At 34.9% G+C, this 19374-nt stretch overlaps 1 protein-coding gene across 2 annotated transcripts in view; it reads right to left on the reverse strand.

The window, feature by feature from the left end:
* PDE4B (phosphodiesterase 4B) overlaps nt 1-19374 on the reverse strand; it is a 549769-nt gene that overhangs the window by 419226 nt on the left and 111169 nt on the right. Inside the window, exon 1 of one of the 2 annotated variants that reach the window (XM_066268959.1) lies at nt 6557-7262. The exons of the other annotated variant lie outside the window; for it this stretch is intronic. Within the exon in view, the coding sequence (XP_066125056.1) occupies nt 6557-6792 (236 nt within the window). The 5' untranslated portion in view covers nt 6793-7262. Of the gene's footprint in view, nt 1-6556; nt 7263-19374 lie in introns of those variants that run through there. 2 annotated transcript variants of the gene reach the window in all.

Here is a 19374-nt window from a genome sequence, read left to right on the forward strand (position 1 = left end):
GGCAGAAGAAACACCAAGGGTAAAGGTCCACCAGTGGAAGCACGCTAGGTTTGTTGAAGAACCGAAAGGAGGCTACCATGGCTCACACTTAGGAGATGAGGTCACAGGGAGCCTGAGACCAGATAATGTAGGGCCTTTTGCACCATAGTCAGCTTTTTCAATTCTTTTCTGAGAACCATTTAAACGCCTCAAGCATAATGTTTCTGATGTCTTGACAGTGATATTACAGGAGGAAGCACTACAAATACCTATAGGGAGAAAAACTGAGAGACAACAAAAGAATAGGGAAAGAAAACAAAAGGGATTTTGCAAAAGGGTCTAAGACTTTAGCTGTTGGATAATAGGCCCGGTTGCTGGGCCACCTTCCAGCATGTGTTCTGGGAGTTGTCATCATTACTTTACAAAGCCCTTTTTACAGTAAACATTTTTAAAATCCAATATATTGAACATTTGAGACACTAAAAGGCCAGGGAAATGCCATTTATAGATTTGCATTACTGAGAAAGTCCTCTGATTAAAGCAACAGACTCAGGCTCTGAGGCATAGACTTCCACCGGCATCCAGCTCAGACTGTGGACTAAGATAATTTCCATAAAAGACCCACCAGGATTATACAGAAAACACAACACAAAGCACCTCCAGTAAATTAGGACAGAGCATTAGGGTTTTCTTCAGATGCACTCATCCTCCCACACACCTTTGTTCTGTTTGATACATCAGCTAGTACCATCCATAATGTCACATGATATAGATGATAAATGCAAGGGATACCAAATTTGCATACTTGCCCCCCCCCCAGTTTCTATAAACTGTAATGTGTTAAGTCATAAAGAATGGCATAAGCAGAGTTTTTGATGTTACGGGATTTACACAATAATTAGAAGTCATTATCTCTCAAATGCACATTCTCCCTTTTCCCTTTGCTTCTAATCTCCTCGTCCACCAGTCCATTCTCCACAATGCCTGCAAAGTATCTTTTCCAAAGAAAGGGCTATTTATGCCAATTCCTTTCTCACAACCTTACAGTGGCTTCCCGCTAGTGATGGAATAAAGCTGGGAGTCTTGTGCATGACATTGCAATCCCTGAAGTACGGTTCCAATCTATAAGCACAGTCTTACTCTCTATCTTTGCCAGCCTGCATCTTAGGCTTTAACTCCAGTGAACTTTGTTCACTTTCTCCCATGCTCTGAGTTCAATTCCAACTCAGCCCCTTAATAGCTGCGTAACCTTGGCAAATTACTTATCCTTGTGCTTCATTCTTTTTCTGATAAAATATAAATAATAATACTACAATATATAACTCATGGATTTATTATGACACTAAATAAGTAAATACATTTAAAACAATGTCAGAAATATTGTAAATATTGAATAATTGGGAGCTACTATTATCATTTGTTAATAGAATTTCTTTGTTATTTTTTTTTTGGCAAAACAAACAAACAAAAAAAACCCTCTTGCCTCTCTTTTCCTGGAAAACTCTTAATGATTCTTCAAGACACTACAAAAATTACATCTCTTCTCTAAACCTTCCCTAACACATTGACTTCGTTTGTAGCAGTATTTATTTCTTCGGGGCTCTTATAACAAGTTGATCATCATTCCACAGTATCATTATTTATACACCATTGGTTAATTGTTAATAAATAAATTTGTTTTCCAAGTATTATATAGTTCTTTGAAGACAAGGACTCTCTCATTTTGTATCTCCTAAATCCAGAGGAGGGTTTAGAGCATAGTAGACCCTCAATAAATGTTTTGTTCAATTGAATGTTTAGTCAATAAATATATAAAAACAAACAGTTCTCCAAAATATCCAATATTGATAGGAAATAATTTAAGGAAATTGAAGAATCCAAGGCACATATTTAGTAAATTTAGCTAACAAAACAAAACCATATTGCATAAGACAATAAATGTGCCTCAAGTTCAGGGAGAGGTCAAGCATGTACTTAATTGTTTTGTTTTTGTTTTTGTTTTCACTCTTCTCCAGTTATCCAGCTTTGTCTTATCAGGTATAAGTTCCTTTAGACTATGAACTGTATCTTTTAATATGTTTGCATTCAGTTATTAAGCACAAAAGTTCACATTTTGTGAACCTTTGTAGAAACAAAGATAGATTTCAATGATATAGGTAGAACTATAAGGGGAAAAGAAAGAAAAATGCAAGTATTTTTTTCTAATACTAACTCTAACTGAAATAATTTTGTTCCCTGGGCAAGTCTGGTCCCATGTGCAAGCACAGACAGACAGACAGACAGAGGATGGTGCTCAGCCACCAAGACATTTGCTTTTTAAGAGGAGAGTGTAAGGAAGAGGTGTTTGATGGGCCCAAGAAGTATTTAAGACCATCAGCAGTAGCTTTCTTCAGAGAGCATCATGCTGCTGCCAATGGAGAAGAATGGACGAGGGAGGTTAGAACATCAGTAAAGGACACAAGGTTGAGAAAGCTGTAAACTGCATGACAGGTGCCAGACAAGAAAAAACAGGCCACATAATCCAGGTAGGATTGCATTATGCCTCAGAAGTTTTCACCCCTGATTTGGGGTTGAGGATGAACAACAGGCTGACCTAAGAACTCTGGCATTAATTTCCCAATTCCCCATTTAGCAATGTTGAGCATTCTATTGACACTTTGCAAAGGTGACATCTATTTTATCTATAGTTTCTTATACCATTTAATAATAAGTGTGATGTCCACTTCTGGATTTCAGAATTGAAAGAATTATTTGGAAACTGGGATGGTGGTTCAAGGTCAAAACAATGATTAACAAAGTAGAAATACTTGGGAAAAGCTAAAGCAGTTTAGAACATTTTTTCATATCTGTAACATGTAATATTAAAAAGAATATGAATTTAGTTTATAGTCAAATGAAACTTTAATGAGATAACATATGTGAATATTCTAGTAAAAAATTTAAAAGTATAAGGTGTTGGCATCCATGTGGGTTAAATGAGGTTTTTTTCCTTGCTCACAGCAGTGCTCAATTCTATACATTGAGTGAATAAAATAAAACAAAAAACAAAACAAAACAAAAAAACCTCTGGGACCAGTTACTAATGATCTTCAGATTCATACAGGTTCTTCAAAGTCTTAATATCTATTGAAGACCAAAATACAGATTATAAATATTATATATTATATATAGGTTGACCATGAGAAAAAATTTCCCAATACCTGGACTATGAAGTAATGAAAATGTGTACTAAGTGAGGTTATAGAACTATTTTCTCCAGAGTCTTAAAAATAGGGCAGATATCCACATGTTAAAGATGGAGTGATTGTGGTTCTACCCAAGGGTATAGAAAGCAATGAGATAATCACCCAAATTTCTTCCAGAATTAAGACTGTGTAAATATTCTGATTAGAGTCAGCACATTGAATATCTACTTTCTTCAGATATTTACTTAAGTAATGCCACAGTCAGTATTTAACAAGTGTTTCTTAAACCTTCTGCCACTAGCCCACACTTCACAACTTACTTTTAAAAACCAGAACTACATGTTCATCTGACCAAAATATGAAATCTACAAATAACTGAAGATTTTAAAAGTGTTCAGAGGTTTTAGAAATAAACTGTATCCTCTGAATTGTTTGGCTTCATCATGAAAATTACTTTAATTTAAATGCTAGAATCAAAACAATCCAATCTTCTTAAAAGAAGCCTACTGTCTACTGTAAAGTAATAACATGTTTTTAGAGACTTCTAAGTGCGTATCTTGGAATTTCTAACTTAAATGCAGGGTTTGGAAAATACCAATCGTTGATTATGAAAGGATGGTTACATTTCATCATGACAACAAGGCAAAATGAGGTATTTATGCTCTTATTTTCTCATGTTACTATAATATATAATGTTTAAAAAAATGTAATTTTTAAGATTTATGTGAAAGTCATTCAAATACAGGACATGTGTATATTTTCCAAATAGACATTTTTATTGAGTGTTTCATAAAAATAAATTTGAAAAATATTAAAATACACTCACATAAAACAATGAAATAAACATATATTAGACATAATCGGGAGCTGAAGACAAACTCTGACACAGCTTTACAAGAAACATATGAAGGGGAATATCTGAGCTGGGAGGGGAAAAGGGTGAAAATGAATCATGGTCTTAACTAAAGTTATAAAGTATGTGTGAGGATTAATGTATTATTTAAACCTATATTGTGTTACATTATATCAAAGCCATGTGTTTTATTTTTTAGCAACTGGTAGAAAATATTATTTTAACTTATCTAGAAGATCACTTTAATAGCATTAAGTTACCTCAGATATAATTTAATTGTTCTTTTTTGTAACTTGCTGCAAGGAAATCTGTTCAATGCATAATTAAGACTGGCTTTTTAATCATTTTACAATTTGAATTTTTTTGGAAAGAAAAAAATACAGTGCTTATAACTCTATGTTTTAGCACATCAAATGTTTATTCTAAGTAAACAAAAGGTCAAATTATTATGTTCAAGAACTCTACAATAAAGAAAATATTACCAAGGTTTTATGAAAACTTAGCATTACCTGAAAATTAGCTGACTAAAATTAAATGTCCTTCTGATCAAAATAATGGCTTAACATTAACCCCAAGTAGCAAAAAAATAAGAAGTTATTAGTAAATTATATGTATTCTATCCTTGTTGCTTTTATGAGAACTAATTAACAAAACATCTACATACCTTCTCCTATTCAGTTATACTACATAGCAAATTATATAAAAATACACACACATTAAGAGTGGGATAAACCATTAGACAAAAGACTTCTTAAAATCAATACATATATAAATATATATATAAATCTTCTCTTTATACAAATGATACAATTGGTAGATTTTGAAAAACTCATGTCTACTCTACAAGTCTGAGATTAAAATTAAATAAGATTTAATTCATTAAAAAGATCACTAAAAAGTTTTTAATAAAGTAATTACATGAACAACACTACATTGTCAGAAAACAAAAATAACTTTATCATTTTTAGCTAGGTAAAGTATGTGTTGGCCAAACATGTAATGTCCATCAAGGGCAAGCTACATATTTCTAGGCGTAACTCAACTTGTGAATGCACTGTGCACTGGATTAGGCAGACAAACACTTCAGAGAAGTAGAAAACAGAATTTAAGTACAGGGGATCCTCGGGTTACAACAGTCTTAACATATGATGCTTCAAGTTTAGGACACTCACTCTCATAAAAACTTTAAAAAATTGAAATGTTTTGGCTTACGCCATTAGCGTCATACATTTTTTACACTCTTTTTTTTATCATATTTTCTGTTACTACAGTACAGTGTACAGCACAGAATATTTATGTCCTTTTCCTTTTTCTGTGGCTTAGTTGTGTTTTTATGTTCTAGATTATGATTTTATAACTGTGTTAGGATAGGTAAGTAACTTAGGTTAGGGTGTGTTTTGACTTACACCAAAATTCAGGTTATATCATTATATTAGGAACAGAACTATGTCGCAACCTAAGGACCCTTCTGTAAATATATATTAATTTTCAGAAACTAGATATCCTCAGTTTATCACATTGGTTGACAATCTAGCATGCAATCACAAAATTGTTGTGTTAGAATTACCTTCCAGAGGTACTAGCTCCCTTTATTGTTATGGTCCTTATTAAATAAAAACTATAGGAGTACAGATACCCAGTGTTGAAGGGTATTTTAAACTGAAAGAAAACATATTTCAAAGAAATCTGAAATGGCATAGCTCTTATAATTAAAGTTTAATTTCTATTGTGCTTTCTCTTACATGTCATCATTATGAGTTTAAGGAAGCTAGTCTATTGAATGTAACACATGTATTAAAGCTGGCAGGTTCAGTACAATTGCTACAGAGGTGTTCTTGAATTATTTTTACTTAGCATTCCCAAATAAATTGGAAATGTGTTTATTTATTATCCATATCTTTAAGTCAATTTTTCTTTTACAAATATAGGGTTTTAAAGATAATAGCTACTTTAACCATAAATAAAATTAATTAACTATGTAATTTCAGAGGTGGGAAATTAGTTTTCCCTTTACTCACGTTGTGTAAAGATAAAGCCAACAAAACAAAAACCTACTAGTTTATATACTACCAACATGGCAATACAGTAAGTTAAATTTGACTTTAGACATTGTCTTCAGAAATAAGCTAGAGCTAAAATTAAAACACTGTTCCTTGTACCAAAAACATATTACTCAAAATATCATCAATAACCACAAAGCACACAAAAATCACCCATCACCTCAGCAGCAATTAAACAAAAACCTGAATATTTTTGTTTGACTCCTCCAATTCTCAACCTACCTAGAACTAGCTAGGCATTTTTATAAGCAGTCATTTCAGTGACTCTACAGTCAGTGGCTTATTTTATCTGGAAACAGCTAGCACACGATGATAATTTAACACACAGTGCACCACGTATTCCTCAGCTGACCCACTCTCTATTCATTTCACACTTGTGGTCTGTATTCTAAACAAAACTCAAATGTTCTATTTTCTACATTTCTAAATCAGTGCTTACTAATGAAAAGCACTGTAGACAGTTCCAAGTCACATCTTACCACGTATGAGCCACAGTGAACCGACGACGCTGCCGAATGCTTTTATTCACCAGCAACTTTCTGAAAAAGCATGGTGAGTTCCTCGGTGAACTGCGTGGAGAAATTTTAGGAGATGTAGGTCTGTTTCCCGGTAGTCTCGGAAGCTCAAGTTCTAAGTGCATTTGCTCCTTGAATGTCTTTATGCAAACCTCAGATTCAGAAGCAGTAAGCTCCTTGGAAGAATCTTTTGCTGTCATGTCTTATATGGAGTGCTAGCTTTCACCATCCAAAACAAAAACCTCAAACATAGCAGAGACACAACACAGCTGCAGGTTAGGAGGCTGGCAAGTCTGAAAACTATTCTCAGTTTAATTTAGGAAGCTAAGGCTCCAATGTACGAACTGCTTAGAGCAAGAGCAGCATACTGGAAGAATAGCAAGTCAGGCTGTCGCAAGGAGCTTTATCAGCCTGGCTTTGCCTCTGAAAATGCACTGAAGTGCTTCCTATGTCAGTAGCCTCCTTGTGGATGAGGTTTGTCTGCAAGCTACACACTGACACTCACTGAATTCATTCAGTTGAATATATCAACTCATGAAATATTCATAAGGCTTCTGATAAATCCTTTTTATGTATATTTAAAAAAAAATCTTATTAAACAAGTTGCATTCACCAATGGAAAGTAAGCAAAACCTAGTCACCTAGTCACTTGTTCTGTTCTCACCAAGAGCAGACCCAGAGCCTGTCAGCATGTGTGGTGTATAGTCTTCATTCAGGATTGTCCTGCTCTGTAAATGTACACACAGTAACTCCACCTACCAAGTGCTTATTGGTCCAGGATTATTTAAACAACTGCACTCTGTTTCCCTCTGAACAACACCCTCCATTGCTCAGACTTTCACAGAGTCTGTGAAGCTACTGTCCTTAACCTCTGTGAAAACATTAAATCAGGGATTGTCAAAAAGACTAGCTAAAACAGCCCCCCAAATTCCACTGCTGAATGAGGGAGCTGATTTGCTGATGTGTTTTTTTTCCTCCCTTCTCCAGAAGATCCAAGACAGCATCAATATAAAAAGTGTCAGCTAAAATTTAAAGTTGATCTTTAGTCCAATAAACATTACCCTCCTTCTTCTCTTTAAGCTCATTGTTCATGGGTTGCCCACAAGCAGTCTCTCTGTTAGATACAAAGTCAGCTTTGAAAGACAAAGCTTCCCAGAATGAAAATGGAGGTGATAACTCCCAGTTGAAGTGCAGAGTCCAAGGTCAAGAATTATGCATGTGTTTGTGTTTGTGCAAGAAGGTGTCCAGTGTTTGTGCATGTGTGGGTATATTTACTTGCAAGTGTGTGTGTGTATGTTGTTTACAAAGGCATGCAAGTGAGACACGAGGGCAGGAGAATCCAAAAAAATACTGCAGTTTCCAAAGCAGATCAGTGTAGCCTGAAATTTCATTTTGAAATATGCTGGAATGCAGCCTCTACACCTTAAAAAGCATGAGGAAATAAAAAGAATACTGTGGTGTTTCAAGTGTATGTATGCTGTGAAATGTCTGTGCCGGCAACGATTGCCCCCAGGGCCAGCCTGATCTCACACAAGTGTGACAGAGCAAAACTAGGGCTGGTCAGCAAAAGTGACAGTTAAAGATTCACAGTGAGACTTCAGTGAAAAAGGGAGACATCTGTTTTGTCCTCTAAGATGTGAGGACTTCCACCTTTCTAAAGTCATTCGTGTATGTCATATGCTCTGGCTCAGAGGTCGGAAATCTTTTTGGCTGAGAGAGCCATGTACGCCACATATTTTAAAATGTAATTCCATGAGAACCATACAACAACTCATGTACATTATGCATTATCCAATAAAAATTTGGTGTTGTCCCAGAGGACAGCTGTGATTGGCTCCAGCCACCACATGAGCGGTAGGAAATGAATGGATTGTAATACATGAGAATGTTTTATATTTTTAACGTTATTATTTTTTTAATTAAAGATTTGTCTACGAGCCAGATGCAGCCATCAAAAGAGCCACATCTGGTTCGTGAGCCATAGGTTCCCGACCCCTGCTCTGGCTGAATAGCTTAAAGGCTGACTGTGACTTATAGAAAAATATATGCTCCATCCCAGCCCTTGGGGGATTCCAACATAATAAGAAGGATATAACCTACTAATTTACGGGTACCACCTTGGAAAGATGTCAATATTTCAATAATACATTAAAAATATATTATGAACAAATGCAAAGTCGTGGCATTTTTCAGTCGAAGGGTATCACCTTGTTCAGCTCATTTCAAAGACAAAAAAACAGACCTAGAAAACTTCAGTGACTTATCCAAAGTCATATTTGTAGCGGACATCATAGCTAAAACAAGAACCCAGGCTTTCTGACTCCCAATTAAGTGTTTTTTAATCTTATGACAGAAAGAGGTCAAACAGTCATTTTGGACAGCTAGGCCCAGAGAATGTTCTTTATCTATCTGAAGATATTAACTGCCTTATTTGAGAATAGAATGTTAGTAATATCATGGTTAATGCTATTATTTACTGGATTATGAAAACAAAGTTGGGACTTTCTTCCAACAAAAATGTGATTCATGGCCCTGGCCGGTTGGCTCAGTGGTAGAGCGTCGGCCTGGCATGCAGGAGCCTGGGTTCAATTCCTGGTCAGGGCACACAGGAGAAGCACCCATCTGCTTCTCTACCCCTCCCCTTCTCCTTCCTCTCTGTCTCTCTCTTCCCTCTCGCAACCAAGGCTCCATTGGAGCAAAGTTGGCCCGGGCACTGAGGATGGCTTCATGGCCTCTGCCTCAGGCGCTAGAGTGGCTCTGGTTTCAACAGAGCAACATCCCAGATGGGCAGAGCATCGCCCCCTGGTGGGCATGCCGGGTGGATCCCGGTCGGGCACATGCGGGAGTCTGACTGCCTCCCCGTTTTCAACTTCAGAAAAATACAAAAACAAACAAACAAAAAATGTGATTCAAAGTTGGGATATGAGAATATGTGATATCCTGTTGATATTTAGAGTGGCTTTTTTGAAAAAAAAATAGCAATTGGAAGTCACTAAGGTCTTTTCATATTGATTCTTATGGCTGCCAAAATATAGTAAGCATTTGGGAATTTTTTCTCCCCAAATTATGGCAAATTTCACACCCCAGATTTAGCTGGACCTAAACTGGGGTTCAGATAAGGAAATGTTGACATAAACTTGCTTAAAGCATAACGGATAGTAGAATTATAATTACTTTCTGATTCTTATAATATTTTCAATTTACATGACATTATGTGACATTTCACATTGCTCTTTTCACTTTGCCTACTATGACAGCCAATGTCCTAGTTAAAGAAATTTGGTGAATAATCCTAAGAAAAAAAAATCTCACAAATATGTAAAGTTTGCTAATTCTTCTTACTCTAGTTAACATTGAGGAATACCGAAGACAATTGAATGCAAAACTTAAAACATAATCAGACTATTTACTTTAAGGTCTGAATTAGTTACATTTAAGAGGAGAAAATTCATGTTTACAGGTAAATGTATGAAAGTTTTATTTCTAGACTCAAAATGCCAAATAAAAAAGAACAAAAAAACCAAACCTAGACACTGTGTTAATATTGAAATTAAAGATGAATCTAGACAGTAGGAAACAGGTGGTGGTACCTAAGAAAAGGTAAACAATTGTCAATCACAATAAAAGGAAATAAATTCCTGCTTTATTTCAGCTAAGAATATGCTGTTTTGAGAGAGATAGCCAGAAAGAAAGAAAATAGAGTTTATGTGCCCTTTAGAATGCCTAGGAAGGAGTCAAATACCAGTGAAAACCTCCCAATCCACAGCTAATGCTTAGCTCTTGATACTTCAAAGTGAGAAATGAGTAATTCTAAGTCAATCTATTAGTGCGCAGATAGCTGCCCTTGGGAATTAGTTGAGAATTTCAATTATAGCAATGACTCTACTTTTAATAATGAAATTCCTGCCTGACCTGTGGTGGCGCAGTGGATAAAGCGTCAACCTAGAAACACTGAGGTTGCCGGTTCAAAACCCTGGGCTTTCCTGGTCAAGGCACATATGGGAGTTGATGCTTCCTGCTCCTCCCCCTTCTCTCTCTCTCTCTCTCTCTCAATCTCTCTCTCTCTCTATCTATCTCCCCCCTCCTCTCTAAAATGAATAAATAAATAAAAATTTAAAAAAAAAAAAAAAAAAGAAATTCCTGGTATTCACGTCTATCTAAGCCACATGAATTAAGAATTTATCATAATAAATTATCAGTAAAGGAGCTGAGTAGAGTTATATGGTCAGTAACAATCAATATGGTTCTATGGTTCTATTTATAAATACTATGAACAATTTTTTATTTTTTATTAAATTAAAATGGAAAGCTAATTAATCACATTCAAATAAAATAATAAACTTATACTGCAAGTATAACATTGTTTTTTTACATAATGGCTATGTAATCAAATTATTTTAAATAAAAATAGTTACATTCTTTTTTCATTCAGTACCTTTCAGAATAAAAAATTAATCTGGAATAGATTTTCTCAGAATTGAGTGACCAACTCTTAACTATCGTTATAAAAATAAAGTATTTTAGCCCTGGCCTATTGGCTCAGTGGTAGAGTGTCGGCCTGGTGTGCAGGAGTCCCGGGTTTGATTCCCGGCCAGGGCACACAGGAGAAGCACCCATCTTCCCGGGCACTGAGGATGGCTCCATGGCCTCTGCCTCAGGCGCTAGAATGGCTCTGGTTGCAACAGAGTGATGCCCCAGATGGGCAGAGCATTGCCCCCTGGTGGGCGTGCTGGGTGGATCCCGGTCGGGCGCATGCAGGAGTCTGTCTGACTGCCTCCCCATTTCCAACTTCAGAAAAATACAAAAAAAAAGTATTTTAAAGACACAAAACTGCAAATTCTGTAAATACAAAGCTGAACATTTGAGAAGACAGAGTTTATTCAGAATTTTCTTTTTAAAGAGGAGTAGATTTAAGACTACCAATATTATCTCTTTTTCTGAAACAACATGCTATCTGAGCATGGCCACGAAGCTCTGTAAGATATACAGTCTCTTCTTGTAATCAGACAAGGTAATAAATGAATACGGATCACCAAAACACAACAGCCTCTTTGAACAAAATACTCACTCACCATGGATGGGTGGTACTTCTCCCAATTTCTCAATTGTGGTTTGAAGAAATGGAACCAGAGATGTGTTTCATATGACTGAAGAAAACATAAGACTCAACTGAATGGAAATAGTTGCCTAGTGATCTAGGGAAAGAATGATTAACTGATCACTCTTAAGAATTAAGGGATTATAGAGTAGTTTACATAGATTGCATACCTACTTGTGCCAAATATTGTTGAAAGCATTTTAATATAAATTATTTCATTTCATCCTCAGTGTAAACATATCAGACAAGTGCTGTTGAAGTCCTTGTTGGATTTCCCCATGGTACTAAACTGTGATGTCTGCTAGGGCTAGGCTCAGTCTCATGTTCATTTCCAAAATACGGAACAGAGTCTGGCACTGAGTACTCAATAAATGTTTGTAGACTGCATGTACATTATTTTGCCCATTTTAAATTGAGAACACCAAGACACAAAACTGTATAGCTTTTAAGGAATTGGTCCTATACCAAGCTTTTTATAACAGAAAATACTTAATGAGACAGAAGAGAGAATGCTTGCTCCCAGAGTGGTCTAGTCATGTCACTAAAAGTATATCTTCACAAGAACTAAGTGTCCTTGAGTCTGAAAATTATCTAGCATGTGAATACTTCATTTTTTAAGATGATGTGAATGCTTACTTTTATCCACATGATACTATTTTATTATTCATCATTGGTAAAGTAGTACTCCAGAAAGATGAGGTTTAATCTGTGCCACCTAGCAATGTCACCTGAATCCTAGAGGGAGGTTGGGAAGCTTATATCCTAGATGTCTAAGCATAGTATTATCTGGTTCTCAGAAATGGTTCTATTCAAGAAAGAAAAGCCTTCCAGTGACTCTTCATTACAGCCAGACTAAAAGCAAAAGTCCACACAATGGCCCTACCTAACCTTTCTCTGTCCTCATGTTGGTACTTCTCTAACTTCACCTCTTTCTTCTCTTCCCATTAGCTCTTCTGCACCAGCCTCACCAGCCTCATTGAATATGTCATGAAAGTTTTTTCTTCCCCAAGATATATGCATGGTTTCTTTCCTCATCTTCTTCCAGGGTTTGCCCAAAATATACTTTTTTGATGAAATGTTTTCTAATCACCCTGTTCAAAAGTATACTCTACCCTGTTCTGCATTATTTTTCTTCATAGTACTTGTAAACATATAATATGTATATATTATTTGTTGACTGGTTACTATCTTTTATTACTACTATAATTTAAGTTTCATGAGGGCCAGATCTTTGTTTTATTCAATCTTATAAGTTCATTTCCCAGAATAATACTTGCCATCATAGTAGGGCAGATTTGGGGGATGGGATGGTAATTACCATAAAGAATTTTATAGTTCCCAACCCATTCTTTCAAAAGAAATTTGTACCACAGCTTATCCTCCATCTCTAGTAATCATCAGTCTCTTTTCTGTACCTATGAGCTTGTTTTTTTTTTAAGATTCAACATATAAGAGATCATATGATATTTGTCTTTCTCCATCTGACTTATTTCACTTAGCACAATGCCCTCATGATCCATCCATGTTGTCACAAATGGCTAGGTTTCATTTATTTTTATGGCTGAATAATATTTCATCATATATATACAAACCACAGTTTACCCACTTATCCATCGATGAACACTTAAGTTGTTTCTATGTCTTAACTCTTGTAAATAATGCCACAATGAACATGAGGATGCATATATCTTTTTGATTTACCCAGAAGTAGAATTTCTGGGTCACATAGTATTTATTTATTTATTTATTTATTTATTTATTTATTTATTTATTTTAGAGACAGAGAAAGCATCAGAGAGAGGGACAGATCGGGACAAACAGGAAGAGAGATGAGAAGCATCAATTCTTTGTTGTGGCACCTTAGTTGTTCATTGATTGCTTATTAATTGATTGCTTTCTCATATGTGCCTTGACTAGGGGACTACAACAGAGCAAGTGACCCCTTGCTCAAGCCAGTGACCTTTGGGCTCAAACCAGCGACCATGGGGTCATGTCTATGATCTTACACTCAAGCCAGCAACCCATGCTCAAGCCGGTGACCTCGGGGTTTCAAACCTGGGTCCTCTATGTCCCAGTTTAATGCTTTATCCACTGCACCACCACCTGGTCAGGCATTATATTTTTAAATTTTTGAGGAATCACCATACTATTTTACATAGTGGTTGAACCAATTGACATTCGCACCAGTAATGCACACAGGTTTTTTTATATCACATCCTTGCCAACATTTATCATTTCTTTTTTTATTATAGCCATTCTAACAGGTATAAAGTGATATCTTATGTTTTTAATTTTCATTTCCTTGATAATTAGTGATGCTGAGTATATTTTCATATACCTGATAGCTATCTGTATGTCTTCTCTGGAAAAATGTCTATTCAGATTTCTTATCTGTTAAAAAATTTTTTTTTGCTACTGAGTTGTATAAACTCTTTATATATTTTATATATTAACCCCTTATTGGATATATAATTTTAAAATATTTTCTCTTATTTGGTAGGTTTGCCTTTTTTTTTTTGATAGTTTCTTTTGCTATGAAAAAACTTTTTAGTTTGATGTAGTCCTACTTGTTTATTTTTGCTTTTGTTGCTTTCACTTTTGAAGTCAGATTTAAAAAAAGTATTGCTAAGATCTATATCAAGGAGCTTACTGTTCATGTTTCCTTGTAGGAAATTTATGATTTGGGGTCATGCATTCAAATCTTTAGTTCATTCTTAGTTCATTTTTGTGTATGCTATAAGATAGTGGTCCAATTTCATTGTTTTGTGTGTGCTCTCCAGTTTTTCCAATATCTTATATTGAAGAGATGTTTCTTTCTCCAACGAATACTCTTGACTCCTTGGTCATAAATTAATTGACTATTTGGGGGTTTATTTTTAGGCTTTCTATTCTGTCCTATTGATCTATGTGTTTGTTTCATGCCAATACCATACTGTTCTAATTACTATGGTTTAGTAATATAGTTTGAAACCAGGAACTCTAATGCCTCTAGCTTTCTCAAGGTTGCTTTGGTTCTTCAGGGGTTTTTATGGTTTCATAAAAATTTTAGAATTATTTGTTCTGGTTTTTTTAATGCAATTGGAATTTTGGCAGGGATTGCATTGAACCTGTATATTGCTTTAGTAGTATGGACATTTTAACCATATTCTTCCAATCAATGAGAACAAGATATTTTTCCATTGATTTGTGTCTTCTTCAATGTCTTTCATTAATGTCTTGTTTTTTAACATATATGTCTTTCACTTTTTTAGTTAAGTTGATTCTAGGTATTTTATTCTTTTTAATGCAATTGTAAATGGGATTGTTGTCTTTATTTTTTCTGATAGTTTGTTTTTAGTGTATAGAAATACAATAGAATTTTGTGCTTTAATTTTGTATCCTGCAATTTCACTGAATTTGTCTATTAATTCTAACTAATTTTTCATAAAGTTCTCAGGATTTCTAGATCTAATATCATGTTATCTACAAATAGTGATACTTTTTCTTCATCTATTGAGATGATAACATGATTTTTATTCTTCATTTTGTTAATGTGGTAAATCTGCAGGCTGATTGATGTATGATAAATCATCTTTGCGTTCCTGGAATAAATCCCATTTGATCATGGTGTATGAATTTTTGTTGTATTACTGAATTTGGTTTGCTAATATTTCTTCTTCTTTTTCCAAGTGAGAGGGGGGGAGACAGAGAGACAGACATGTACCTCAATCAGTATCTACCCAGCAACTCCAGTCTGGGATCAATGTTCTGCCCATCTGTGGCCATGCTCACAACCAAGCTATTTTTAGTGACTGAGGCAGAGGCTCCATGGAGCCATCCTCAGTGCCCGAAGTTGATTTGCTCAAACCAGTTGAGCCATGGCCACAAAAAGGGAACAAAGTGAGAAGGGAGAGAGGTGGAGAAGCAGATGGTCACTTCTCCTGTGTGCCCTGACCACAAATCGAACCCATGACAGCCACATGCTGGGCCAATGCTCTACCACTGAGCCAACCAACCAAGGCCTGGTTTGCTAATATTTTGTTGAGGATTTTTGCATCTGTGTTCATCAGGGATACAAGCCTATAATTTTCTTCTTTTGTGCCGTCCTCAGGATAATGCTGGCCTCAGAAAACGGGTTTGGAAGAGTTCTCTCCTTCTCTGCTTTTTAGAAGAGTTTGAGAAGAATTAGTATAGTAGATATTTAAATAAGTATTTGTCAAATTAATAAATGATCTCGTAAGTGAAGAATAAGATGAGGGAGCAGGACATTAGATTAAAACAGGACACACTATCTCAAACTAGAGCAAGAGCTATAACAGAATTAAGCAATAGCCCTTTCATAATTTTATATATTATTTATGTAGTTTTAACTGCCTGAAGTGTAATATGTTTATTTTCTTGCCAAGAATACTGTGTCTCACCCATTAAGGCTAAATTCAAATGAAAACTCTTCAGTAAACTCTTTCCCAACTTTCATAGGCAGAGTCAGATGTTTCATACCATCTGTACTCCACCAGCACTGAATTCATCCCTCAGAACGTTTCATCATACATCATAGTATATATTTTTGTGTGTGTCCTGAACTAACTTATAAGCTCTCTAAGAAATAAACTATTTTCTTCATCTTAATATCTCCAGAGTCCGACATTGCATTCTGATTAATTTTTATTGATTGAAACAATAAATAAAAAATTAATGTAGTGCTTCAAGTTGTGCCCTCCTGTTAGCCCAGGGTTTCTCTTACTATCTAGAGAGCTAGTCCACTCAATATCCTAATTTCTTGAACTTAAACTGACACAATATCCCTAAATAAGGTTCCTAAATCATAGCAGGTTGGCTATGCTTACCATTTTAACTAGCATTTCTTTGTTATTTAAAAATATTAGTATTGTTGTTGTTGCTATTGTTATTTATTCACATCCTCAGCTCAGTACAGAAGCACAATCCCCATGTGTTACAATCCTTATTCGTTAAGTGGTGAACAAGTAGAATAGTCTTCCTCGGTCCTCTTCTCTCAGTGCTTTCCTGTTATGGCAGAGTAATTAGGCACTTCTGTTCCAAGACACATTCTGTGAAGTCATACTGCACATACAAAAGTACTAAAGAAGCTCTTCTCTTTGTTTCCTAGGTCATTATTAACATCAAGATATATTAGCAAGGATGATTCAGACACCTAAATGCAAGAAGAAAATCTTTTCGTAGGGTGTTTCAAAATCTGTATTAAGAAAGGGTACACCAGTTCCCAAAGATAATACTAACCTGTCAGCAAATTACCTAAAATAATGATTTCAAATGACTAAGCTATTAAGGACATATATATTAAAAATAAAGGCACATTTGGAAAAACTTCTTTCTCTAAAATGAACTTTTATCTTTTCATTATTTTCTACCCTGTCAGAAGTCTTCTATGAAATATATAAGGAAAATAGGATATAGTATTAATCTATAGTTTAAAAAGTATAATGTAAATAATTATCTGTGCAAAACCAATTGACTATGATAATACAGAGATCACAGAAAAAGTATGATGTATAAAAATTAAATCAAATTCACTCTATTGCCATTAAAAAGAGAATAGTTAAGGATTCATTTCATGTTTAAACATATATTTGCAAGCTATTTTATAGAAACAATATTTTAATAGATTAATATTTTAATTGAATGAGTCTGAAGTTGGTACAGAATAGATATTAATATAGAAAATGTTTATTTACAAAATAACAGATTAGATAAAGATTGAGTAATTTAAAGATTTGTTTACTACATATTCTCTTAATTTAAAATTTGTTTATATCCAAATTTTTTAAAAAATAACATTAACAGTAATATACTTTTTATTTATAATGAAGAAAACAGAATTTTATCTATCAAGACTGGCTATGAAGTTCTAGAATTAAGATATGGGAAAGGGAGTGGGGAGAAAGAAGTAAAGAGGGACAAATATAAGGTGACAAAAAATGATTTGACTTTGGGTGATGAAAAGACAACACACTGAATAGGAGAGCATATATGCCAATGATATATCTGATACAAGGTTATATCCAAAATTTATAAAGAACTTATAAAATGAAAAAGCAAAACAAATAAACAGACAAAAATAAAACAAAGAAATAAACCAATCCAATTAAAAAATGGACAAAGGACCCTCTCCAAAAAGGACATACAGATGGCCAATGGACATGAAAAATGCTCAATGTCACTAATCATCAGAGAACTGCAAATTAAAACCACAATGAGATATCACCTCACACCTGCCAGAATGGTTATATTATCAATAAATTAACAAACAACAAGTGCTGGTGAGAATGTGAAGAAAGGAATCCTCGTACACTGCTAATGGGAATGCAGACTGGTGCAGCCACTGTAGAAAACAGTATGGAGTTACCTCAACATATTGAAAATGAAACTGCCTTTTGACCCAGCAATCCCACTTCTGAGGATATATCCTAAGAATATCAAAACACTAATCTGAAAGAATATATGCACCACTAGTGGTGGGATTCAAGTAATTTAACAACTGGTTCTCTGCCCTAATGACTATTTTAAGTATAAAAAAAGATATACCAAAAGCTAGTTTATTATTTCATGCATTTAATACTTAACTAAGAACAATAAAAGAGGTACACAAAAATAGATTGTTATAAGAAAAGAATTTTAAAATATTAATGAAAAACATTAAATAATACCTGACAAAAAACAGTAAAATTGTTATTTAAGATATTTCCATATTGCTTCTTGATTGGCATCCTCACTTGCAATTTTTTTCACCCATGGATGGAATGAACATTACTATGGGTGCTTAGAATATGCTGTTGCAGAGGTGAATGTTAAAAAGAGTAAGGAATGTAAATTTGTGATTTCCACATTGGGTGGCTTCCCAGGTGCCCACCTTAGAGAGAACCCTGATTGCAAGTGCCATTTTAACAACCAGTTCACTGAACTCAACAAAAAATTAAGTATTGGTTTTGCCAAACCTGTGCAAACCAGCTGAATCCCACCATTGTATACCACTGTGTTCACTGCAACATTATTTACAATAGCTAAGATCTGGAAATAGCCCACGTGCCCATCAGTAGATGAATGAATAAAAAAGCATTGGTACATTTACACAATGGAATAGTACTTGACCAATAAAAAGAAGAAACTCTTGCCTTTTGTGACAGCGTGGATGGTCCTGAAAATTACTAAGCTAAGTGGAATAAGCCAGTCAGAGAAAGACAAATACCATATGATCTCACTTATATGTGGAATCTAATGAACAAAATAAACTGATGAACAAAACAGAAACAGAGACATGGACACATGAAACAGACAGACATCTGTCAGAGGGGAGGGGGACAGAGAAGGCTGAAAAAAGAGGGTGAAGGGATTAGCCAAAAATCATATATATGTAACACATAGACACAGACAACAGTGTGATGAGAGCTAGAAGAAAAGGGGGCTAGTTGGAGGTGGGCAAAGTTATAGAAAATGTGGACAGAAAGAGGCTTTGCTTGGAGTAAAGGGTGCATGATGAGGTGTACAGATGGTATTTTATGGAGTTGTACACTTGACACCTGTATGGTTTTCTGAACCAATGTCATTCCAATAAATTCAACTGAAAAAAAAACTACAAAAAGGAAGTAAAAAAACACAAATATATGAAGATGAACTAATATGCTACTAAAAATGACTGGGTCAAAGAAGAAATAAAAGGTGAGATCAA

The sequence above is a fragment of the Saccopteryx bilineata genome, chromosome 3 (genome assembly GCF_036850765.1).
Source record: "Saccopteryx bilineata isolate mSacBil1 chromosome 3, mSacBil1_pri_phased_curated, whole genome shotgun sequence".
Taxonomy (NCBI): Eukaryota; Metazoa; Chordata; class Mammalia; order Chiroptera; family Emballonuridae; genus Saccopteryx; species Saccopteryx bilineata.